This window comes from Zootoca vivipara, chromosome 1 (assembly GCF_963506605.1).
Source record: "Zootoca vivipara chromosome 1, rZooViv1.1, whole genome shotgun sequence".
Taxonomy (NCBI): domain Eukaryota; kingdom Metazoa; phylum Chordata; class Lepidosauria; order Squamata; family Lacertidae; genus Zootoca; species Zootoca vivipara.
The window spans coordinates 19388993-19415195 of NC_083276.1; the positions used below are offsets into that span (position 1 = coordinate 19388993).

General features: G+C 44.6%; 1 protein-coding gene across 3 annotated transcripts in view; it reads left to right on the top strand.

The window, feature by feature from the left end:
- SYNE3 (spectrin repeat containing nuclear envelope family member 3) overlaps positions 1-26203 on the top strand; it is an 88564-nt gene that overhangs the window by 8928 nt on the left and 53433 nt on the right. For 2 of the 3 annotated variants that reach the window (XM_035106636.2, XM_035106607.2), the window contains exons 2-5: positions 12118-12192; positions 19691-19848; positions 22756-22928; positions 24157-24466. In XM_035106636.2, coding sequence (XP_034962527.2) covers positions 19705-19848; positions 22756-22928; positions 24157-24466 — 627 coding nt within the window. In that variant the 5' untranslated portion in view covers positions 12118-12192; positions 19691-19704. Of the gene's footprint in view, positions 1-9033; positions 9823-12117; positions 12193-19690; positions 19849-22755; positions 22929-24156; positions 24467-26203 lie in introns of those variants that run through there. The other variant, XM_035106627.2, reaches the window with a different exon arrangement.

Sequence of the window (26203 nt, forward strand, 5' to 3'; positions counted from 1 at the left end):
CTCATGGGAGTTGTAGTCCAACAGTATCAGGAGGGCACCATGTTAGCTGGGCTGTCATTGGAAACAGATTCTGTGACTCCAATTCAAGCCCTGTCTTCAGTACTGGACACTTCTCTCTCTGGGTCTGGAATGCGGACCCTGTTGCCTCACTGATGTTGTTGGTCCCCAACTCCCATCAGCCCCAGTCAGCATGGCCAAAGGTCAAGGATGATGGGAACGGTCATCCAACAACATCTAGAGGGCCACACATTGGCCAGCCCTACATATCTGGTTGCCCAGTTCAGACAACAGATGGTTCTTCTGAACAAACCAGTTTTGCAGGGGTAGGCTGCAAGGCTGTTGCGAGGCTGACTTTCAACCCTACAGGAACAAACAGATGTCATTTATTAAGAATACTGTGCTTTGCAGAAATGAATCACCATTTTAGGAGAGTAAATCAAGGCTCTGGAGGCCTGGCCTCTTCGTCACTCACTGAAACCCACCCTGAAACCAACAAATTGAATTGAGTCCCTCCCAGGAAGCCATCAGCCTTGTTGCAAAGACAGTGACTCACAGGAGGTTGAGCTCTTCATATTAGCTATATTAAGCAGCTCGGACCCATTTTAATGATAGGGCGCACTGCTTCTGGCCTAATCTGCATCATGGAAGAATGAGATCCCTTCCCCCACCCTCTAGCCTATTGGGTTTTGCAAGGCAGATTTTTGTTCTTCTGGCTAAGTGGTGTAATTAGGGGGCTGGCTTTGCCCATGTTGTGCAAGGAAAGACTGAAGCATGTCAAATGAAGCAGTAGGCTAGAGCCCTTCATTTCTAATGGGTCAGCTTGCAAGGAATTGCCCCACAACACTGACTCTCCAGTCATTCCCATGTTGAGGTTTGCAACTGTAGACTGCATGTGCTCAGAGGGGTAGCCCAGGCAAGAAAAGGGGAAATGCCAAAAAGCTTACCCCAAAAACAGATTTTGCTGGTGAAGTCACTATCTTGTTTCACCCAGCATGAAAGTTTTCAAATCATCTCTGGAAAACGCCAGGGCGATTGCTTGTGTTATTCTGTAACGTTATGCGAGTGCAGAACTCACATGGGAAAACAATGCTCATTCAGATGACAAGTCCAATGTGAAGAAAAACAATGAAAACTGTCATATGCAAATTGGCCTGGTTTGCATAAAGTTCCCACCCCAACCTCCCTGGAAATGCTCCCAATTCAACATTTTCCCTATAAAACTCACAGCACAACAATACAACCATTTGGCTGGCAAGGGCGATTTGAGCTTTTTCATCTGAAAACCAGCCTTGTTGTTTTTTTAAAAAAAGTTACTACCCTGAAAAATATAAATCCTAGGTTGCTAGAAGATGACAGAAGAAGGGCAGAGAGCTTTGTGTCTAATTCTGCTGCCCACTGCATTCCCATAGCAGGAGGAAGTCTTTTGTGCCAGCCTGCTTACTCACTTCTGTGCGGTGCCTTCTTGCCTATGGCTGCCAAGCTCCTGCTTAAATACAAGGCTGGAATAAGTTAAGCATGGAGGCAGTGAGAGATTTTACTTTCTTGGGTTCCATGATCACTGCAGATGGTGACAGCAGTCACGAAATTATGGAAGTGAGAGCTGGACCATAAAGAAGGCTGATCGCTGAAGAATTGATGCTTTTGAATTATGGTGCTGGAGGAGACTCTTGAGAGTCCCATGGACTGCAAGAAGATCAAACCTATCCATTCTGAAGGAAATCAGCCCTGAGTGCTCACTGGAAGGACAGGTCCTGAAGCTGAGGCTCCAATACTTTGGCCACCTCATGAGAAGAGAAGACTCCCTGGAAAAGACCCTGATGTTGGGAAAGATGGAGGGCACTAGGAGAAGGGGACGACAGAGGACGAGATGTTTGGACAGTGTTTTCGAAGCTACCAACATGCGGGAGGCAGTGGAAGACAGGAGTGCCTGGCGTGCTCTGGTCAATGGGGTAACGAAGAGTCGGACACGACTAAACGACTAAACAACAATAACAACATAAGTTAAGCAGCATTGACCATAGAGGATTTAATGCATATCACCAATGATGTGAGATCAGGGGAGGCACCTAATATCCCCAATTAAGCAGCATATGTCAGTGGATAGATCACCTGCCTTACATGCAGAGAAGGTCTTTGAATCAAATAATTTCAGCTGAAAGGATCAGGGAGCTGGTGAAGTATGTTGGTGGTTGTACCGTGCATCCACATGGTTTGTGCATGGTTACGGTGCATCCTGCTGCCCACCACCGTTTCTCCAGTTTGCAAATCTGCCCCCAAGCCCCAAAGGGATTGGTAACCACTGGGATGCAGAGGTGTTTCAAAATGAAATGAATAAACAGCAGTATAAGTTGCCTTAAACAAGAACCAGATGCTGAAATACAGCCAGATAACTCTGTCCTTAACTCTCAGACCCAGTTGTTGTTTCCCCGAACCCATTAAAATTACCCCTGCTAATTAATCAACTAGCACTTAGTTGATTAATCTACTACCTAAAGCACTTAAAGTCTGCAATGCCAGTAATTACTGGAACGAATGAATGGCAAGGGGACAGTTCCGCTAAACTTTTTTTTCCCAAGTAGGCACCTGTACCTAACCAGTCAAAGGTGACTCTGCTAACCGATCCGACGGAGCTTTAATAAAGAGATTTGAGACCTGGGTGGCTGGTGTCTCTCCAGGTCAGGTCAGCGGTGACTGAGAATCATTACTATCTGATCAGTGTCTGGTGGTTTAAGAGGAGCTGGCCTCCTTCCAACTCTTTAACTGACAGCTTAACTATCTTCCTGGCAACTTCAGCGGAGAACCTGAGGAGCACAGCCCTTAAAAGAAATGAAGCACAACACACCATTCTCTCCAGGTTGAATTAGTGGCAGGTTAATGGGAGTCGCATTGCTTACATCGCACATGTGACCCGACAGGTTTCTCTTGGGCCCCTGGGAAGACACACATTTTTCACTCTCATCCCTGGCGTAATGCAGCAGAGGGTGGCAGATGACAGCCTGTGCTATGTTCTGCTTGACACAAGCTGGCAAAACCCCTGTGAAGCTTGGGAGGAGACAGCTTGGCCCGCCGCTATGTTTATTCAGCACAAAGGGCTTGGCGTGGGAGTTGTGTGTGGACTGTGCCTTCACAGCTTTGGAAATAATTTCCACAAAAGCCATTAGCCTGCACAGAAAATTGCTAGCCCACCGTGTGCTGGCAGAGGAAGAAGGTAGCTGCCAACAGCTTGGTGCATTTCTGGGCAGTGGGCTGGAGAATAAGACTTATCAGCAGCTGCTAGCTATGAGGGCTGTGCGCTGCCTCCACAGTCAAAGAAGAAGGTGATGCTTCTGGATATCAGTTGCTGGGAACTGCAGAAGCTCAGGTTCTCCTTGTGGGTTTCCCAGAAGCATTTGGTTGGCCCTTGTAAGACAGGATGCTGGACTAGATGGGCTGTTGGCCTGATCCAGCAGGCTCTTCTTATGTTCTTATGTTAACCCCAGTTTGCCATTAACATCTGAATCAGAAACTGTAGTTAAAACCTTTAAAGGTTTTATTGGAACGAATCAGGATCATAAACCATGATTTGATCTTGGTGTATTTCAGTAAACTATGGTTTTAACTATCCACGGTTTATCCTTTTCAGACATAGTGAGAAATAAAATATATCCTCTGTGGAAGGGGGGGGGAGAGTAAGGAGCAGTCATTTGGAGATGGTGTTGCTTAAAAATATTGGAACAGCTGCCAGTGCTACACACACACACACACACACACACACACACACACACACACACACACCGATTGTCCAGGGTTGCTGTGCTTTCTTCCACTGTACATTTGGAAAGGTAGTAAATCTCTTCATTGCATTCTTCAAAGCCACTAGATCCTCTTTTAAATAAATCCCTCTTTAAATCTGCCTTTGTTATGGTATATACAGATCTTTCCCATCAGGCACTGGAGTTGCTGACAGGTGGCTACCTGGAGCTAGCAAATTCACTCCAAAGGCACATGAATCGTAAATGTCTTCTGTCCCCAGGCAACATCCCGTGACTGGTACCTCTTTCGAGGGAAGCCTGTTTTCTCATGGAGTGCCAAATCCCAGTTTAAGCAGGGAGATGAGCAGGGATAAACATATGATTCAAAAAGCCTGCTTAGGGAGAATTCTTACAGTCAGGCAGCTGCAAGGTTATCGCCACCCTGAAATTATTCTGCACTGGCAATATTCTTAAGTTGCTTTCTTAATCCTTGAGGATTTAGGCAGTGGCCAAATTCTAACATGAAAAGGGCCAGCGTCACTCAGGCCAGCATTGACCCCTTTTCATGGGCAAGGGAAAATGTGCTCTGTGCATGTTCAGACACACTTCTTTTCATGTGCCAGAGCTGGGCGCTGTCATTCTCAGCAGGTTGAATGCTAGCAATGCATAAAAGCATTCTTAACTATTTATTACCCAGCAGTCTACCAGTGAGCGCCCTTTTGTGATCACACTTAGAGGTTTAAGTCTGCATGGTAAAAGGAAATAATTTAAAACCATGCAGCAAATCCTCTCCCATAGCAAGGCATTAGAGATAACAAATCTCAAAGTTCCCAGTGAAAAGGGATCAATTGTTAAACCACTCTGAGAACTGTAGGTCTGGGAGAGGAACAGGGGTCTCTCACCAACCTTCATCACCCTTAGCAAACTACAGCTCCCAGAATTCTTGGGGGGGGGAGCCATGTCTGTTCAAAGTGATATCACAACGCTTTAAATGTATGGTGTGAACATGGCCTTAATTCACCTTCAGTTGACCCAGCAATGGTGAGAACTACTTTCAGGGATTTTTGAACTAATTCAGTGAACTTTGTTTAACCAAACTATGGTAGTTCATTCTGAGCAATGCAAATGCTGCATCACCTGTCCTTGAACTGTGAGCCTCCAAGGCAAAAAAAAGAAAAAGAGAGATGCAGCAGTAGGAAGGGTTATGGTAGCACCCTGGTAAGGCCTTGTACATACCAGGAGTAATTCTGCAGCTAGATGTGGGCTTAGCTACAGTTGACCATAAACCTATCAGGTCTTTTCTTGGATTTGCTGAATGATGGACAAGGAAACCTTCTCCATTAAACACACAGAAAGTGATGGAGTTACTGAAAGGATTATTTTGGTCCACTAATTAATCTGCAGTACTACTTAACTGGTGCCGCCCTTTGCCGTCTAGTGTCTGTTTTCAGGGTGGCAGCCTGCAACTCTCCTCTGTGCCTGTAAGGCTTTTTAGGCTAAGAAGAGAGCTTTTTTAACTAGCCCAGCACACTTAAATATCTTCATAGGAGCCAACTCCTAGGGGTAGAAGGGTCTTCAGGCCCCCCTAAAATATTTGAGGGTGCCAAGAGGCCCTCAAAGTTTATAGGCATTGTCATTCAAATGATGTGTGTGTGTGTGTGTGTGTGTGTGTGTGTGTGTGTGTGTGTGTACCATGTCATGTGATCAGTTATGTGAAGCAGGGCTTACCTGCCCCCCCCCCAATATTTTATTCAAGTTGACACCCCTGGCTCTCTGAGCTACTTTCTCATTGAGAACATTTGTTTATTTGCTTGCTTGTTGTTGCTTTGTTGTATTTGTATCCTGTCTTTCCACCCAAAGATGCACAAGGCAGCCAATAACACAAATATAATAAAAATAGCAGTACTGGTTCCAAGCCATGCAGAAATCTGTAACAAAAGGGGCACAAGCATTATAATGAGTAGCATTTATTAATTCCATACAGTGGCACCTCAGAAGTCAAACAAAATTCAATCCGGAAGTCCGTTTGACTTCCAACACATTTGGAAACCAAGGCATGGCTTCCGATTGGCTGCAGGAAGCTCTGAGAAGCTGTTGATGGGAGAACTTTGCCTGGCAGCTGAAGGGGCTGCTACCATTCAGCACCACAGACAATTCATGTGATCTGGTATTAGGCAGTCCGCTGGGTTCCTTGTGCGAATGAAAAGGCTAAGCTTTGACAAAACTCCATATGAAACTTTTGAAAGAGGGAAAAATATAATAGGCAGAAACTGGGAGGGGTCCATTTTATATATTAAAGGAAACAGAGTCTTGGAAAATCTCCTTCCCCCATATATGTCTCCTCAATCACTTCGATCTGCAAAACTGGCCACACAATATTTGCTTCTTATATTTGTAAGAAATATAACTTGCAGTGTGACAGCACATGTACTTTGGAACTCCCTGCCTATTGACATAGGGCAGGCACCTTCGCTGAATTCTTTTCAGTGCTTGCCAAAAACACCTTTGTTTAGGCAAGCAGCCTGTCCAGACAAATAGAATGCCGGCACATGTTTTAATCTGGTTTTCAGCTCATCATTGATCTTAATTATTATATTTTTTACTGTTTTAAATCATTGCTTTTAACTGGTCCTCAATGATAATTTTATTCTTTATTTATTTTAATTTTTTTGTAAACTGCTTTGAGGTTTTATTACAATCAAGCGGTATATAAATGCTGTGAAATATGGTAAGCAAGCAAATAAATGATTCCTATTTCTCCTGTTCATCTCCCACATGACTGTAGAGATGACAGGGGAAGAGCAGGCCACTGTCTGGCTCCAGAGCAATCCCTTTATGCAACTGAAGGCCGGCACACAGCAGGGGTGCCTCTGTTGAAAAGGCGAATAAGATTTAAATAGAGATAATCCCTGAGGAAAATCTCTGTGGAGCCCAGGTCACCATCAAATAAACCGGTTAACTTGCCCAGAAGAGTAATGTTTGAAACTTATAAAATCTGACAGACACCTGATGAATGGGAACTAGCTGACAGTATTAAAAGAGGAGGAAGTAAAATATTAGGTTTCAGGTCAAACTAGATGTGACGTTCGCCATCAGGTGCATACCTGATTTTTGTTAAATAAATAGCTGCCATGTGGGATAGGGGAGAGATAGGACCAGGGAAATGTTGTGGCGCCCTTTTTGTTTGATGCTTAGTGCGGGTGGGACAGTCGCATTCTCCTAAGTCTGCCTCTGCATCTGCAATGCACTCTATGAAGTTCACCCGGAAACTACAATTAATCCAGAATGCGGCAGCTAGACTGGTGACTGGGAGCAGCCGCCGAGACCACATAACACCGGTCTTGAAATACAGTACCTGCATTGACTCCCAGTACGTTTCCCAGCACAAGTGTTGGTGCTGACCTTTAAAGCCCTAAACGGCCTCGGTCCAGTATACCTGAAGGAGCGTTTCCACCTCCATCGCTCTGCCCGGACACTGAGGTCCAGCGCTGAGGGCCTTTTGGCGGTTCCCTCACTGCGAGAAGCCAAGTAACAGGGAACCAGGCAGAGGGCCTTCTCGGTAGTAGCACCCGCCCTGTGGAACACCCTCCCACCAGATGTCAAAAAGAAAAACAACTACCAGACTTTTAGAGGACATCTGAAGGCAGCCCTGTTTAGGGAAGCTTTTAATCTTTAAAAAATTAGTGTATTTTAATATTTCTGTTGGGAGCCGCCCAGAGTGGCTGGGGAAACCCAGCCAGGTGGGCGGGGTATAAATAATAAATTATAAAAAATAAAAATAAAATAAAAATAAAATATTATATATACTGCTTAACAAAAATACATAAAGAAAAGGAAAGCTCTCATTGCCTCAATCCCTGGAAAAATAGTCATGGGTGTCATGGTTGACTAGCAATATGAAGTTGCCTTATACAGAGTCAGACCAGTACCTAGCTCAGCATTGTCTACTGCAGGGACACAGAACCTCTGGCAATCCAGATGTAGATGGACTCCAGCTTCCATCAGCTCCAGCCAACATGGCTAGTGGTCAGGGGTGATGGGAGACGTTGTATGCCAACACGTGGAAGGGCACAGTTTCCCCAACCCTGGGATTCCTTAACTTGACAGTAGGTCTCCTGATCTCATGAAGGGTCTTCTCAAGCTCTGCTCCTTTGAAGAGAAGAGACCAGTGATTAAAACTGGGATCTTCTGCATCTGTAGCATAGCTTCTAAGTCTCAGCCCTTTCCTTCATAAAGCATCTTCTTTTAATTCCTGTTCTATACACTGATCTCAGTTGGGCTTCCCCCCTCCTCCCCTCTTACTCACAACTTCCTTTCTGTTTCTTCGTCATTTCTCCCATCCTCTTCCACCTCTATCTACTACTTGCAAAAAAAAATGCACAAAGAAAGTTAAGTTTCACTCTAACTTCAGAGGACAACTTTTTGTTTTGTACAGTATTTGAAACAGAGATGGGTTCTCCAAATCCTAATTGTGAATTCTCCACATCATGTCTGGTGGTGAGTTCTCCAAATCCTATTGAATTTATGACTTGCTACAGTTGTGTCCTGTTCTTCAATATGAAGAAGCTCAGAGCTTCTTTCTGGGACCCAGGTGGCGCTGTGGGTTAAACCACAGAGTCTAGGGCTTGCTGATCAGAAGGTCGGCGGTTCGAATCCCTGCAATGGGGTGAGCTCCCGTTGCTTGGTCCCAGCTCCTGCCCACCTAGCAGTTCGAAAGCACGTCAAAGTGCAAGTAGATAAATAGGGACCGCTCCGGCAGGAAGGTAAACAGTGTTTCCGTGTGCTGCTCTGGTTCGCCAGAAGCAGCTTTGTCATGCTGGCCACATGACCCGGAAGCTGTCTGTGGACAAATGCTGGCTCCCTCGGCCTATAGAGTGATATGAGCCCCCTTAACCTTTACCTTTACCTAGAGCAGCATTTTAGCTGCACAATCCCGCCGAGCAGGTTAAATTGAATGAGCCCAAGCCCACTTAATTGGCTTCGTTGTTTGAGTGGGGATTTGAACTTACGTTTCCATATCTCCTCAGTCAAGGGAGATTTATAAAAACATGTCATAACTATACTATATCAAGGCTCTTAATTTGCACATCACAATGAATCGGTGTTCCTGATTTGTTGTACTGCTGGATCACTCCTGCTTTGCTCCTCCCCTCCAGCATGAGCGAAACGAACCTTGAAATGGAGATGAGGATACTTCCAGTCTCTACAACCCAGCCTTTTAAAACCTTGGGTCCCCAGATGTTGTTACAACTCCCATCCTTAGCTAGCAGCACAGGGATGATGGGAGTTGTAGTCCAACAACTTCTGGGGACCCAAAGGTTGAGAAAGGCTTCTGTAGACTAGACTTGAGTTAGGTGGACCAAGGTCTGACTTGGTGGAAGGCAGATTCCTATGTTCCTATGATACTCCAGCGTCCTTGCGGAAATGAATGTACCAATTGGCTGAGAAGGAAATACTTTCAGGGATTGAAAGCAGATGTTGTCTGTGCCTCTGACCCACGATGCCTGGCATATATGCTCAGCGGGAGGGTGGGTGACTAATTTATGGAAAACTGCAGAAGTCCAGGCAAAAATGAGTCATGCAAGAAAACAGCCTATTTTACTCAATTCCAAAACTGTGTTCTGCGGTTCAAAAACTTATCTGGGGTTTGTAACAGTTGATTTGCTTTCTGAAGGGAGAGCAGCGTGGAGATGGAGTTGTTGGTCGGTCTTCTCAGATTCAGGCAAGCCTTTGCATAACTGGTATTTGCTTTTTGTCCGGGTTGTTTTGCAATATGAAGCACTCAGGGCCGATGCTGTTATGAAAAGGAGCTGAATGGCTGGATCATCTAGGAGCAGTTTTAATTATCCTGGAGCACATGGCTTTGAGATCCTTCCAAAATGTTGGTGCCCGGAGCGATTTTGATCAGATAGTCTTTTCTAATAAGTTTTCTCGCGGTGCAAACAAGAACAGCATTAGCATAGTTGTGCCTTCATCCTGCAATTAATGCTGCTACCACGCCATTACGGATATGATTGTGCTTGTCAACTTCTTTTGGAACGGGGCATCCTGCAGGAGTTGCAATTAATTTCTAACTTCAAAAACAATTACGGTAAGCTTTGCCACAAAGCCCCCTGCTGGTTTGCCAGGTGATCTGTTATTAAGGTTTGCAAAAAGTACACTCAAAAGAGGAGTAGTTTTTAACTTTTTGCACGTAGGCTGGTGAATTCAGCCACAACAGTAGGAAGGCCCAACAGAGATTCCGTTTCCTCAGGGTCTTGCATAAGAACAATGTCAAACAAAAATTGATGATCTCTTTCTACCGGTCAACAATAGAAAGTGTCCTTTCATACTGTATTACAGTGTGGTACTCTGGTTTGACAGCCACGGACAGTAAGTCCCTACAGAGGGTGGTGAATACAGCACATGATATCATGGGCTGTCCCCTGAGTTTTCTAGATGACATCGCAGGAGACCGCTGCCTCAGGAGAGCGAGGAAAATTCTCAGGGACAACTCACACCCCGGCCAGCACCTCTTTAATCTCCTACCTTTGGGCAGGAGGTACAGAAGTATAGTCAGCCGCACCAACAGGTTAAAGAACAGTTTTTATCCATGGCCTGTTGGGCTGCTGAATGGGGGGGGGGGGGAATAGTGGTGCAATTGACTTCTGACAAGCACACAGTGTGAACAATCATAGAATCATAGAGTTGGAAGAGACCACAAGGGCCATCCAGTCCAACCCCCTGCCAAGCAGGAAACACCATCAAAGCATTCCTGACAGAAACTGTCAAGCCTCTGCTTAACGAAGGAGACTCCACCACACTCCTTGGCAGCAAGTTCCACTGTCGAACAGCTCTTACTGTCAGGAAGTTCTTCCTAATGTTTAGGTGGAATCTTCTTTCTTGTAGTTTGGATCCATTGCTCCATGTCCGCTTCTCTGCAGCAGCAGAAAACAACCTTTCTCTCTCCTTTATATGACATCCTTTTATATATTTGAACATGGCTATCATATCACCCCTTAACCTTCTCTTCTCCAGGCTAAACATACCCAGCTCCCTAAGCCTTTCCTCATAAGGCATCGATCGTTTCCAGGCCTTTGACCATTTTGGTTGCCCTCCTCTGGACACATTCCAGCTTGTCAGTATCCTTCTTGAACAGTCTTTCCAAAACTGAGTGTATGTGGGGGGGGGGGGCTCGTTTAATTTCAGGTGGTGTAGTGACAATAAAGGTTTATTATTTATTTATTATAGCATGGAAAAGGATAAACAGAGCTTACACCTATTTGCTTTTATTTGCTTTACCTTAATTTATATGCTGCTCGATTGTAGCAAAACCCTGTAAGCAGTTTACAAGTAAAAAAGTTGTGCATACCAATCCTAGTGACTCCCATGTTGCGCCCTTGAATTGCTGTGCCCTGTTATATTAATGCTGTCGAATCCCAGCATTAGGCGTAGCTTTGAGTAATTGTTACGATGCAACAAGGATCACTCAATTAAAAATGTTGTGGGCGGGATTCAACTAAGGAGCTGCGCCAGCAGAAGCCTGAAATTGGCTGGAGTTGGGTAGGTAGGAAGACCCCCCAGAACAGTGTGCATGGGAGCAGAGGGGGGATATTTCCACCTGGCAAACTGCAGTGTTTTAATTCCACCCCTTGTAACTTAACTGCCATTGTCCAATATTTTTTTCCCTCCATTTTTAGGGGAAAGGGGAATTTGTGTACTAGTAACCTTAACTTTTACGACATCGCTTTGCTGGTCTTATCAAAGCTAACCAGTGCTGCTGAAATGTTAAAACAGGATTTGTGGCTATCATATAGGAAAGAGTAACCGGCGTGCATTGTAAAAGCAATAACAGCAACAGCCATTCTTTTCAATCACTTAATGCGTTGGGGAAATCCCCGAGATGAAAGTAATCTATGAGATTGTCTGGTGTTGCAGTTCCCCGCGGGTTTTCTAAGCAATATTAAAACGAAACTTAATCTGTATTTAGGGTGGTTGGGTGTCCTGCATTTGAGAGGACGAGGCTCTGTTTTAACAGCTGCCAGAAGACAGTCCTCTATTTGAAGACATCCTTTTTTTGAGGAGCTGTCCAGTCAAAGTCTGATTTAAAGATAAAGAACCCTAAGAAGGGAGCATGGGGGCCTTGAAGTGACCTCTCAGCAGGTAGCAGGTAACTTCAGGGTGACAGACTGACTGATCAGGCAGACAGGTCACCAAGTCAACCGTCCTTTGAAATGCAGTTTTTGCCCAGTGTTAGCAGATGCATGCCCCTAGTTTTGAAGTGCTCTGAATCTTGATTGCTGTCTGCAGTAGGAGAGGAGCCAATTCAATCCGGTGATACCAGGTAAACATCAGTGCAAGAGCTCTTCTGTCCTTTGAGATATTGATAATATAACTCTTATTTCAGGGAAGTGAAGCTGGCTTCATAGATTTGGGCTGTTTCACCAGACACCTGCTAAGGATTATTGCCTGAAAGTTGAAGGTAAGTTCCATGTAATATTTTCTGGCAGTTCTGAAAGAACTAGCAAAATGCCCCCCCCCCTTTTTTTTTACGAGCTGGATGTCTGTAAAGGGAGGGTCTGCGCAATACAGATAACCTGTGGCTGTCTTTTTCAGATTACAAAAGGCATGGTTATTCAGAAGGCTTTCTTCTGCTAAGTATCTGCTGTTGTTGTTGTTTTTTAATGCAATGTTTAGCTGCGGTCTGTGCCTTCTCTGTATTTTTTTAACTGTTTGATGGTTGTGTTTTTGTTGCATTTCACGACATTGCCATTTTAAATTGTTGCAAGCTGCTCTGCACTTAAGGAACAGAATATGTGCTTAAAGAACAGAATAGAAATCTCAAGATGAATGTAAATAAATAGCATGCATATGCATAGAGTTTCTGGGCATTTTGCATCGGACATCCGTTTTCGACTCAGCTCCTCTATAAGGCGCTGCTTGGCATTTTTACCCCCGCCGTTTCCTCCAGGCAAGCATTTCAAGGAAGTGTGCAGTAGTGGAGGCAGTGCTGTGTAGTGGTTAGAGTGTTGGGCTAGGTTCCCCCACCTTAAAGGAGCCTCTTCCATATATCAAGCACAATTGGACAGGAATCAGCAAGTTCACTCCGAAATGAAAGGGTGCCTAAAGGAAGGAGCAGCATTCCTATGTCATCCAAGCAGCCTCAAAGTTCTTATTATCTAGATTAGTACTAACAAGTGTGATAATTATCTCAGATCATTTGATCCAGACAATCCTATGGACATCGGCAAGTTCCAAGCTGTCACCTGTGTATAACATTTATCGCACTCCAGCATATTTTGAGTAGCTTTCTCCAAAGGAAACTCAGAACGCTGATCATTTCCAAATGGAAAACGCTCTGAAAACGTTGTAATGCTGGAAAATGCCAGGATATCTCCAGCTAAGGTTTACTCAGTGTAGACCTATTTAAAGTCATTAGGCCCAGGTTAGCCATGTCCATTGATTTCAGTGGGTAAAATTTGGTTGGCAGCGACCCATTATCTCAAACGGGGACCAATGTCAATTTCCTGCAGCATTTCTTATCTCCATGTTTTTTATATTTGGATAAGAATTGGGTTTTGGATGGCAGTCAGGTGAGGAATGTGGGGTAATCTGAGACATGCCGGAGCTATTTAGGAGCCTTGTACAGTATAGATGTTTGGCTTAAATGTGTATTTAAAAAAGGAGTGCCAGGTATTTTCAGAAGCCCGTTTTTGTTTTGCTTTTCATCTGAACAGCTTTGGTAACAAAGAGTGGATTAGGAAACACATTCTGAAGCATTGCCATTCTTTCTCAGACTGAGCACTTCTCTAGATTTTGAAATGCAATTTCAGATCACAGAAGTGCAACTGTAAATATGTGACGTTTTAAAAAGCATACAAAATGTGTATTTCGGGGGGAAAGGGCAGAAATGTGTACAATGTGCACAGTTTCGTGCATTCTTTCTGAAAGTCAGCAAAAAGCAGGATTAACATGACTGAGCACCAGCAAAACTGACATGTGACAGGCTTTGGTTGGGCCATCCCATCTTTATTTGGTAAAGCCATGTTGATAGATCGAAATGTAGGTATTTTGTTTGCATCAGTTTCACTGGCCTTTGGAAATGCAAATATGTACAGTACATACAACTTGTGGGAATGTTCAGGGAGGCAGGAGAAGTCCTTCCTGAGTTGCGCTAGCAAGTTCTATAACTTAGCAGAGTTTTAACATTCCCCTTTTAAATACAAAGTGGTTAGCTTGTTCCAAGCTCGTTTAAGCTTCTGAATACAGGATTCCATTTGAAATGATTAAAACACCCAACCGCCCCTTCATGTCTACTTTCTCCTGCGTTAATGAGCAGCCCAAAACAAATCCACCTCTACGCTTAGGTAATAAGACAATATAGACACAAAAATAACTCCCCCAAATACACAGAACACCAGCAGTGACGTTTTGCAAGGTTCTCAGGATTGCATGACAAATATTGACAATGAAGGTGTCAGCGCACCTTCTCAAGAATCACTTGTTCCAGTGTCAATATAATTAAATGGTATACTTAAAACAGAAGAAAACACTGCTCTGGATTTTGCAGTGCCTTGGATAACAAAGATTTCTGAGTACAGTCATACCTTTGGAAGTCGAATGGAATCCATTCCGGAACTCCATTCGACTTCCAAAATGTTCAGAAACCAAAGTGCGGCTTCTCATTGGCTGCAGGAAGCTCCTGCAGCCAATCAGAAGCCGCAGAAGCCCCATCAGACGTTCGGCTTCCAAAAATAGTTCGCAAACCGGAACAATCACTTCCGGGTTTGCAGCATTCAGGAACCAAAATGTCCGAGTACCAAGGCGTTCGGGATCCAAGGTATGACTGTATAATGCATATTTGGACTGGGTTTCCTCCCTACTTCTGCATAAACAATTTTAAATACCTTTCTGTGGTTGTTATTTGAATTTATATCCTGCTCTTTCATCCAAATGAGTCAGCAAACAATAAGCAATAAAATGATTTAAAAAAAAACCTTTAAAACAATTCCAGTTCAGATGCAGACAGGGAAAGATATTAGTTTCTTTTCTTTTTTTTAAATTCAATTTTTTATTTAAATATGAACAACATTACAAATCAAAACATCAACAATAACATGAACAGAAAGAGGGGGAAAAAACACAAAGGAAAGAAAAGTAAAAGGGAAAAAAGAAAAAAAGGAAAAAATTGATAATAATAAATCATATATAAAATTATAATCATTTAGGATTCAACATGATCTACACATTATATGTACAAACAAAGAAAATAGAATTGAACAAAACAGACATTGATAAATAACAAAATATGAAAGATATTAAATATGAAAAATATGAAAGATATGAAAGAAAATATGAAAGATATTAGTTTCAAAGGTATTCCATAAGCACTGAAAAGGCAACAGAGACAGCACTATTGAATCATAGAATGGTAGCATTTTAAGGACCTATATATTCCCTCTTTGTGCAGAATGGATCTCCTGATATCCTGGCCTCTTGAGATCTTTTGCCGTTATGTGAACAAGCGTCAAAGAATCACACACCCTCGTACAACCTCTACCCTCCCCTGGCCGCATGCCATAATTCTTGATTTCCTAACCTTATTTGTGACAAACCATAGTTTTCTAGTTTGTCTGAACAGTAAACCATGGTTAGAGCTTGCCTGCAAGCTAGGATCACAAATCAGGATCATAGGCTGGATTGCAAATAAGGCTTCTGTTTGTTTGGGTAGCTGTTTCGGTAGCTGTGCAGTCGTTGCTCGTAGCTACTTCCTGGAGTTCACTTTGCTAAGATTAGTCATTTAAATTAAGTCACCATTAACTGGAAATGTAAGCCTCTGAGCTGGGCTTGTGCTTCTCCAATAATTTTTGTAGCATCTAGTGCTTGAGATGATGAAAGCATTGGGGTAGCCCATGGTGCTTTGTGATGGGGGAAGGGGGAAACGTCTCTGATAAGATCTCTGTTTTTCTCAGAAAGGAAAAGGCAACTGGGGGTGGAACATGCTTAAAACTGTGTGTCTGTCTGAGCAGTATATTCACAGAGCTAAAAATAGGACACTTTGAGACAGGGGGAAGAAGAAAAAAACTCAAACATGAAGTAGAAAGCCAAACAGATAAATAGTTATTCTCCTTTTTTTTTTTTACAGTTGTATATAGAGTAACTGGGAAGTGAAACAAGCACAAATAATTCCATTAAGCTCCTGTGTGCCCTGCTGACATTTGCATCTGGGATGCTTTCACATCTGCCAAGGCCTGCTGCTGATGCATTCTGGGAATTTCTAGCCCCAGCTCTGCGGTGCTGCTGGGCACTCTGCCCCCACCGCCAGATAAGCCGGACAGGGCCCACTGACAGGCAAAGGGACAGAGGAACCTTTGCCCAGCGGACCCTCAAATGTGAATCTAGACCTGGTCCCACAGAATATATCATGAAGTCTTTATGGCCTTATACAGATCCTATGGACAGCTGTACTTACAACTGTCCAGAGTCTTTTTGGTTATGGCTCCTAGATTTTGAACTCCCTCCTTAGGAAAGCTAGACTGGCTCACTTCTTGCTGTCTTTCCACCAGCAGGCAAAAACCTGCTGGCTTTGGGGAACTGACCACTTTTAATGAAAGGGCTGGTGTTGTGTTGTTTTCATTGTAATTATTGGTATTGTGTTAATATATTCATGTATGTAGCTTTGATTCTATCAGTGTCTTTTTTTTAATAGTTGCTTTTTCTATGTTTATAGTGGTCCTTATTCTTATCTGTATACCACCTTGAGTCCCGTAAGGACTGTGAATAGCTCAGTTGGTAGAGCATGATACTCAGAATCTCTGGGCCATGGGTTCAAGCCCCACACAGGGCAAGAGATTCCTGCATTACAGGGGGTTGGACTAGATGACCCCCATGGTCCCTTCCAACTCTACAATTCTTGGGATTCCAGGATTGCGGTGTGAAAAGGCAAGGTATAAATAGATAAAGAAAAGCAAGCAAACAAACAAACATGCTTGAATAGTGGGGCTTAGATTGAAGGTCATGGGATCAGGCCTCAGACTTGAGCCTTCCTCCCCAGATGTCTTTACTGTCAGGAGAAACTGCTGAATTAACAAAGAGATTCTGCAATCGTTTAAAGACATCACAAAATGAAGTGATGCTGGTAGTTCTAAATTTGATGGAATTTCGCTTCTCTGTTGATCAGGACAATGTTCACTTTTTCCAAAGCATTTTCTGATACATTTCTTGTTACCTTCCCAAACCATCCTATAGCAGACACAGAACATCCAGCCAAGTGGCCTTTACTAGGCCCAACAGAAGCCAAACCTTGCCTGCAAGGCTATTTCCCCCAAAGTCACCTGCCCCGTACCCAACATCATGTGTGGTGTCAGGTGAGGAGCAATGAGGAACGGGGCTCCAAAGGGACGTTTGGGAGCTGAAAGTGAGCTCCCAGTCATTCTTCTGCAAGCTGGGTTTGCAAACAGTGCCAAGTTCATGGGGTGGGGGTGGGGGGCTCACTGTCACCGCCAATTAGGTGATTAGCTATTAGCCACCCCCGCTTGTCTGTGTGCAAGATTAAAATGCTTAAGAATCCCTTGCTCTAGCAGTCAAAGGTATTGCGGAAGCTGCTGGCTTTCCATCATTAGGGAAATTCCTTCCAGTAGCACCTTAAAGGTAAAGGGACCCCTGACCATTAGGTCCAGTCATGACCGACTCTGGGGTTGCGGCGTCCATCTTGCGTTATTGGCCGAGGGAGCCGGCGTACAGCTTCCAGGTCATGTGGCCAGCATGACAAAGCCACTTCTGGAGAACCAGAGCAGCACACGGAAACGCCGTTTACCTTCCCGCTGTTTATTTATCTACTTGCACTTTGCCGTGCTTTCGAACTGCTAGGTTGGCAGGAGCTGGGACCGAGCAACAGGAGCTCACCCCGTCGTGGGGATTCGAACCACTGACCTTCTGATCGGCAAGCCCTAGGCTCTGTGGTTTAACCCACAGCGCCACCCACTAAGTTTGTCATTGGTATGAGCTTTCGTGTGCATGCACACTTATTTGGTCTCTCAGGTGCTACTGGAAGGAATTTTTTTATTTTGTTTCGACTACAGCAGACCAACACCTGTAACCATTGGAGATTACTGATTAATAGTCCTTAACAGACAGTCAATATCTCTGGAAGGAAGCTAATGCTTAGAATTAGTGCCAGAGAGATATATTGCCCTCCATAGAAGGAGGGACACAAAGTTATTTGAAAATTCAGGGTGGGGATTTGGATAGAAATAGTGGTGGCCCTAGCCGTTTTTTGTTTTCTCTTTCTTTCCGGTTTTGAACTTCATTTTAGCTCAGCTCTGTAGGGCTCTTCTTAGACATAATGCAGTTGTGCTCACTCTCACTGGCAAATAGAGAGCCAAATCTGATGGGGGGAGGAGCAACCAAAGCAGTCTCTGTGCCAAAACTGGGCCTAAACCCCGATTGAAATGGATCCAGAAAATCAGTTTCTTCCAAAAGCGCCTGGATCTGGTCTGCGACCACTCGCTCCAGAACCTTGCTCAGCAAAGGGATATTAGTAACTGGCCAGTAATTAAAAAATAAAAAAATTCCTTCCAGTAGCAGCTTAGAGACCAACTAAGTTTGCCGTTTGTATGAGCTTTCGTGCGCATGCACACAATGTATCTACAGATGTATCTGAAGAAGTGTGCATGCACACAAAAGCTCATACCAATGGCAAACTTAGTTGGTCTCTAAGGTGCTACTGGAAGGAATTTTAAAATTTTGTTTCGACTACGTCAGAACAACACGGCTACCTACCTGTGGCCAGTAGTTAGTTAGGTTTTCTGAATCCAGGGAAGGTTTCTTAAGGAGTGGTTTTACCACTGCCTCCTTCAAACAGGCAGGATCCACCCCCTCTCGTAAAGAGGCATTGATCACCTCCCTGGCCCAGTACAATTCTTCAGCTGACACAGCGAAGCTTGGGCAATTGCAGATTCCCATCAGTGTGGAGGCTTCTTGGAGGCAGGTTAGATATTCACCACTCAAAACTATTTTCCTTTGTTCTTTGCTATGAGGAAATATACCCTGTCCCTAGATGAACCCTGCCCACTTGAAGGCAAGTTTCACCTTGTGTGACAGGTTTGAAAGACTTACGTGCCCAGAGGACATTAGTTGTAACAAAGCCTTGCAACTGAAAGTTTGGGGCATGCCAGCCGAGCAGAGAGAAGGCATAAGAGCATGAGGCAAGCCCTGCTGGATCAGGCCAATAGCCCCAAAAGTCCAGCATCCTGATCTCACAGTGGCTGGCCAGAAGCCCATGGATAGCCTGCAAGCTGGACATGAGCAAAACAGCACTCTCACCTGCCTGCAGTTTGCAACGGGTATTCAGAGGTGCAATGTCAATTTGCATGTGAACTTGGTTCAGACATGGCCCTGGTTCAAAACGGCATACCATATTACAGTAGGCATGAGCAGAAAGCATTCCCCCCTGGTATGGAGGTGCACAAATGGTGCAGATAATTGGCACATTTGCAAATTTTAGGAGAAGCTACAGAAATCCTGTTTTGGAATCAGCAAAGAGCAAGGAACTGGAAGTATGTAGTGCTTATTGGTTTTTATTTCCCACCATCCACATACCACAGTGTCCCAAGCAGAGATGGAACAATCAGCCTATTTCATGTCCCCTTCTCACTGGTAAATCGGTCCCATCCTGTTTCTATATCCAACTGCGAGTTTATTTTACAAAAAGTGCATTTTTTTAGCATATGCCCCCCCATGCACATTTTGTATGCAATTTGTTTTCCCAAATATGCCTTTTTAAAGGAGGCGGCCACATCACAGAATGCAGAGAACTGAACTGCGTTCCAATTTGCATATCAGTCCAGGAAGCGTGTAGCAGGTTGCTTGGCTTTTAAAAAAGGACTGAAATCCATTGAGTATCCTTAGTGCAAAGTGGTTCTGCACTAGAGTAATGCCTCAGGAAAGTAAGCTTGTTCGAACTCCTCTCTCTCCTGTAGTTTCATCTAATGCAATGACCCAGCAGCCACAGGATGAATTTGACAGCAGCGTGGAGAAGGCAGTAGATTGGATGAAGACCATTCAGGAGAGACTGCGGATCAATGATAACACCAAGGGACCTAGGTCTGCCCTGGAGGCCAGGCTAAGAGACACAGAGGTACAGACACACACACAGAACTGCTTTCTTTCAGACATTTTTCCAGATGTAATAGTGTTACTGCTGTGATTACCATCTGAACCTGCCCTGACATTGAGATCTTCCTGCTCTAGATGTGCTCCCCAGTGGTATTTTTCTAGAAAAAGGTGCCAGAACTCACCCTTGCTCTCTTATAATATCAATGGCACGCCCCTGAGAGGTGCCAGAACTAATTTTTGGTGAATTCCAGCTCATAAAAAAGCCCTGGCTGTAGGCATCTGAAAGCAAAAGCTATGGCACATCCTTCTGATTTAATCACAATCCAATCCTCTGTGCCCTGTCTTTTTCTCCTATTAAATGATTAAATTAGCTAATGGTTAATTCATATCTGCAGTCATCGTTACATACAGAAATTAGTCTTGCTAATGTCTCAATCTCGTTGGCTGTTGGCTTTTTAAATAACTTGGCTCCAAAGTTGCTGTTTCTGAGCTGGGCAGTTTATAGTCATACTTGATTTATATGATTTATGTTCCATTAATCTGTTAATGAAATCTTCAGCCAACGAAAGCAGAGATTAGTATTTTTTGGGTGTGTGTGGTTTTTTTTTTTTAAAGCATGAAAAACGAGAATGTCATATTTGCAACAGATTTTCTCCAGAACACTTATGCACCTTCCCATTACTGCGAGCACTAATGAGTTCTGAAACCTGGCTTCAGATTTATTTATAGATCTTCCTTTTGTTACCTAGTGCAGTTTATATTCTGGGATTGGCTCCTGGGAATTTTAATTAGTTCTATAGAAACACACCCTGGTTTACGGGGAGATGCAACCTAAGGTTTAATTTAGACATCATGGCCATGTGGCTATCAGATAAGTGCGGCAATTATCACATTCTATCCTCATATGCTCTGATTCTCTCCTGAGCTACAATTCCCAATGAAGTGGGATTCATTGTTAAGTAGCTCTGGGACTTGCAGCTCTGTGATGGGAATGGGGATCTAATGACAATCAGCACCTGTTATGTACTGAGCTGAATCCTAGAACAATAGGATTCAGAATCAGCAGTCTGATTGGTCTGCAGGAGCTATCCAATCCAACTCCAGGTGGAAGTGAATCCGCAACCTGATTGGCCTGCAGAAGCAGCCAATCAGGCGGCTGGTAGAAGTGAATCTGCAACCTGATTGGCCCGTAGGAGCAGCCAATCAGGCTGCAGGCAGAAGTCAATCCACAACCTGATTGGCCCACAGGTGTAGCCCTGAAGTAGCCAATCACGCAAGGCCCATTGTGTAAATAATGTATATAAGCAGATGGCTGTTTAAAGTGACTTTAAAAGCATGGTGCAGATGGGGCCTTAGGTTGCATGCACACCATACATTTAAAGGACATCAACTCCCCACAAAGAATGCCGGGAATTGTAGTTTATCCCTCACAATGCTACAATTCCTGGTGCCCTTAACATAGCACAGTTCCCATGATGCTTTGGGGGGGCAAGTAATGCATATTAAATGTGCTTTAAATGTACAGTGCGTACCCAGCCATCACCTCACAAGTTCTGCTACCCTACAGGCATTAAAAAAAAATGGGGGGAGGATGTCCCCCCACATCATTTGGCTTCCTTGTGCCCTTGTATTTGTGGATCAGCCTGTGGAAGCCTGATTCATGCATAGCAATAATTGGATCAAGACAATTAACAGCCAGCTCCCTGGAAGCCTGCCACAGGGTTGTGTTGCAGCTTCGGGCCTGCTTGGATATTGATTTATTTTTTAATATTATTTTCATTTGGTAGGTTGATTGCGTTTATATATACCAACTTCCTGCCAAGGCGCACACATGGTGGTTTACAATTTTCAAAACAAATAGTACAAAATAGCCTCAGGCGTCCTTCAGGGGCTGATGGCACTAGCACCACGAAGTCACCTCTTCTGCCTTCCCTGAGGGCACACAGGCCTGAGGGGCAAGTATCTCAGCAGTTCTTTAGGGTTACCAGATAAGGTTACCAGATTTTTTTTTCAAAGAATCCGGGGGCACTAAAGAAGTAATATATTCTCTTCTGTGGTCTCCTCTGTCACATGGCCTTCCTCTAGACCCCGGCCTGCTCTCTTAGAGCGCTAGCCGCCTTGGAGTAGGCTCGGGTTGGGCATGGGCTCGGCCATGTGTCCCTGCCCTCCCAGTACTCTCCTACCTCTCCTCTTCAGCGGCAGCAAAGCAGAAAGGTCGGGGCTCCCCTCTTTATTCTCCTTCCTCTTTCTCTCTCTCCCTTCTCCTTCTCCTCTCCCTCTTCTCCCTACGTCAGCTCCGGGGTTTTCCTAGCCCCAGAGCGCTGCTGGGCAGTCAGCTGGGTGGCCGGGCACTCTTGGTCCCGGCTCAGTTTGGGTCATGGGGGGGGTCAGCGGTTCCCCCAGTTGATGCGCCAGGCGTCCCCAGTTCCCCCTTGGCAGAGGCGGCAGCAGCGGCAGTCTCAGCAGCCCGGAGCCAGCCTGGTAGCGCAGTTGGATCTGGCTGGCTTCAGGAGCTGCTCGCTGCCGTGGCACCTGCCATTTTGCCTCGCCAGAAGTCCCCATATGATGTGTCTTGTGCCATTGAAACAATCACGCAACATTCATTCCCTACTAATAAATCTGCAACACTTAAAATATAAATCCAGGGAAATTAAATGAAATCCGGGGACATTCCGGGGATGGATTTTTGTCCCGGGACAGATTTGTAAATCTGGGAAACGGGGACGTTTGGTAACCATATGCTGAGCGATGCTTCCCGAAGCTGATAGTTTTGCGACCTAGCCTGGATCTCCTGGCTTCTGCTTTCTCTAAGGGCCCTCTGGTCCCAAGTCTCCCTATGAAAGGTAGAATGGGGTTTGCAATGCTCCTAAGTCCCCTTTAAAAAAAACCTATTTGTGGTTTAATTTTAATGTATGATTCTTCCTAACAGAAAATATGTGCGTTGGAACCTGAGGGCCGGCTGAAGATGGACTTGGTTCTCATGAAGGCTGACGCTCTTCTTCAGTGCACCAACGAGGAAAAGAAACACGAGATATTATCCAAACTAAAGGACATTAAAGCCATGTGGGAAGAGACAGCCATATACATTACACATTGTCACAGGTAAGATTCCAGCCATAGGAATGTGCCATTTGCCAAGTCAGGCTGTTGGTCCATATAGCTCATTCATTGCCTGACAGTGGTTCCATAAGGTTTCATTCATAGGGAGATTCTCAGACCTACCTGAAAATGCCAGGGGTTGAACACAGAACCTTCTCTGTGGAAAGCCCTCCCACTGAACTGGAAATGATGGGCTTGATCCACCACCTCTGTCATTTTTTCCAGTGCACGCCACACTCTGCTTATTCTCCAAGGTTGGCTGTGGGGAATATATAGCCCCTTTAAGCCAGGGGAAGACCCTACCTTGAACACTCTGTTGTCCCCCATGTCCAGCAAATCTATTTATTACAACACAACAATATTTAGTTCTCCCTCATAGCACCTTCACAGCAAACATACAGACCATTTTATCTGTGGTAAGAATCATAGAGCTGGAAGGGATCCCTTGGGTCATCTAGTCCAACCCCCTGCAACACAGGCATCTCAGCTAAAGCAGATGGCCATCCAACCTCTGCTTAAAAACCTCCAAGGAAGGAGAGCCCACAACCTCCCGAGGGAGACTGTTCCACTGTCAAACAGCTCTTCCTGTCAGAAAGTTTTTCCTGCTATTGAGTTGGAATCTCCTTTCTTGTAACTTGAAGCCATTGGTTCCAGTTCTACCCTCCAGAGCAGGAGAAAACAAGCTTGCTCCATCTTCCATGATGCACTAGCAGAGGTGGACCTGGCTAGTGGGACCTACCTTTTGTTTTAATAGAACCCTGAGATCCACGAAACAGAGCCTGGTGCTGAAGACTTCACAAGCTGGAGGTTCCCCACTGGGGCTGAAGGACTAATAATAATAATAATTTATTTATACCTCGCCCATCTGGCTGGGTTTCCCCAGCCACTCTGGGCGGCTCCCAACAGAATATTAAAAACACGATTAAAACATCAAACATTAAAAACTTCCCTAAACAGACGTCTTCTAAAAGTGAGATAGTTGTTTATTTCCTTGACATCTGATGGGAGGGTGTTCCACAGGGCGGGCGCCACTACCGAGAAGGCCCTCTGCCTGGTTCCCTGTAACCTCACTTCTCGCAGTGAGGGAACCAGTGAGACCTCAGTGTCCGGGCTGAACAATGGGGGTGGAGACCAACCATAGTGACAACAGCAGTATGGGAAGGAAACACGGCCAACTGCTCCGTAAGAGGTCCTTCGCCCCCATAACCCAACTTTATGTATCCTTTTGTAGCCGTATTGAGTGGGTGTGGCTGCACTGGAGCGAATACCTGAAAGCCCAAGACGAATTTTACGTATGGATTCACAACATGAAGGTGACTTTGGAGCCTGACATAGAGCTGCAGCTTGGCCTGAAGGAGAAAGAGTGGCAGCTCAGCCATGCCCAGGTCCTGCTGAACGATGTTCTAAACCAGTCAGCCCTGTTGGAACGGCTGCTGGAAGAAGCCTCTTCCCTCTACAACAGGATTGGGGACCCAAGTGTTGATGAGGACATCCAGAAGAAGATGAAAGAGGAATACGCAGACGTCAAGGACGAAGCACAGGTAAGGAGGGAACTAAGGGTGGGAAAAGGCAAGAATATTAAAGCACAAGTGATAGTAACAGTAATAATTTATTACTTATAATCTCTCCGTCTGACTGGGTTGCCGCAGCCACTCTGGGCGGCTTCCTACATAAAAAGGTAATAAAAACACAGCAAAACATCCCACATTAAAAACTTTCTGATATAATCATCATCTCCAGTTCAGTAGGCACAACAGGAAGTCTAATGTTGGTTCCTCCAAGGGGTTGCATGCTCAATGAAGTTATAGTGACACTTCTGGTTCCCAATTGAACTCCCAGTCCCTCTCTCTCTTAAACTGAGCATTTCAGTTCTTACACAGAATTGGTTTAGCCAGAGTTTCACTTGCTCACCACTGGGAGCAAACTAATGTTCCCATTTTGTGCCAAAAAAGTATTCTCACTCTTCCTGGCTGCATTCTCCTTAATTTTTTTTAAACAAAAAAGAACTATAACTACTGAAACACAACTTTACGAGTTTCCTGCCAGTTTCCTTTCCATTTAGTTGAGCCAGAAACGGCCTAAAAGGTTTATTGGCAATTTGCTCTTGAAATAATGTAAATAACCACTCAGGGGACATCCTGTCTTAGCTGAAAAGTGATATTTCACTACTTTACTGCAGTGTAGGTTAGTGGGAGGCATCATTGGTGTTTTCTCTGTGTAACTTGAACCCGGTCTCATAGCAGTTAGTTGGTACATTCCTGACTGAGGCCAACAGAATGACCAATGAGGGCGGTAACTGGAAATGGGCGGAAAGCCTGGATGATTTGCAGGAGATCAGTAGGGATTTCTGACTACCAATTGCTTAACAATAGCAGCAAGGAAATGACTCCTCCTGCATCCTAAATTATTCTATCGAAATTAAGGAACCAGGGGTGGATTTTTGTGCAAAAGGGTTGTGAGTTCTGTTCAGTTCTGGTGCTCAGATCAAATCCCCCGGTCCATGATTTTTTAAATTCTAAGTGCATGCCTTCTGCATCTAGCTCTGGTTGGCTGGCCCGGGACTCATCCCAGGAGTGGAACAAATGGGAGATTGATACCCCATCTGCACTATACATTTAAAGCAGTATCATATCACTTTAAACAGGCATGCCTTCTTCCAAAGAATCCTGGGAACTGTAGGGTGCTGAGGGTTGTTAGAAGACTCCCATTCCCCTCACAGAGCTACAGTTCCCAGAGTGGTTTAACAGGTGCTTTTTCGGGGGTGGGGGAGCAGGGGAACGCATACCCCTAAACATTTTGTGACTCTAAGTTTGGCTTCATTGAGGGGCAGTATTTCAATATGAGTAGGAAAATGAGAGTACCCGTAAGCATTTTTTTATATAGAAAAAAAGCATTGGGTTTAACTATCAATCCCTCTTTCCAATGAGTTACGGGAATTGTAGTTCTGTGCAGGAAACAGGGCTGTCCTAATGACTCTCAGCACCCATAACAAACTACACTTCTCAGGATTCTTCATGAAGGAGACTGTGGCTGTTTCAAGTGGTATGATGATGCTTGAAATGTGGAGTGCAGTTGTGAGTGAAAACAGTTTTATTTGCTACAGCAATATTCAGGGTTGTATAGGCATGGGCAGGAATAATGACTGGCTTCCCGATGATCCACCCCAGCTGATTTGCTGGGGTCCCCTCCTGGACGTTCCCAGTGTAACATTCCCACTGTGGCGCAGGCCAAGTATGTGAGTTTCACTGGCCAGCTTGGCTGAGCCGTACAAAGCCATC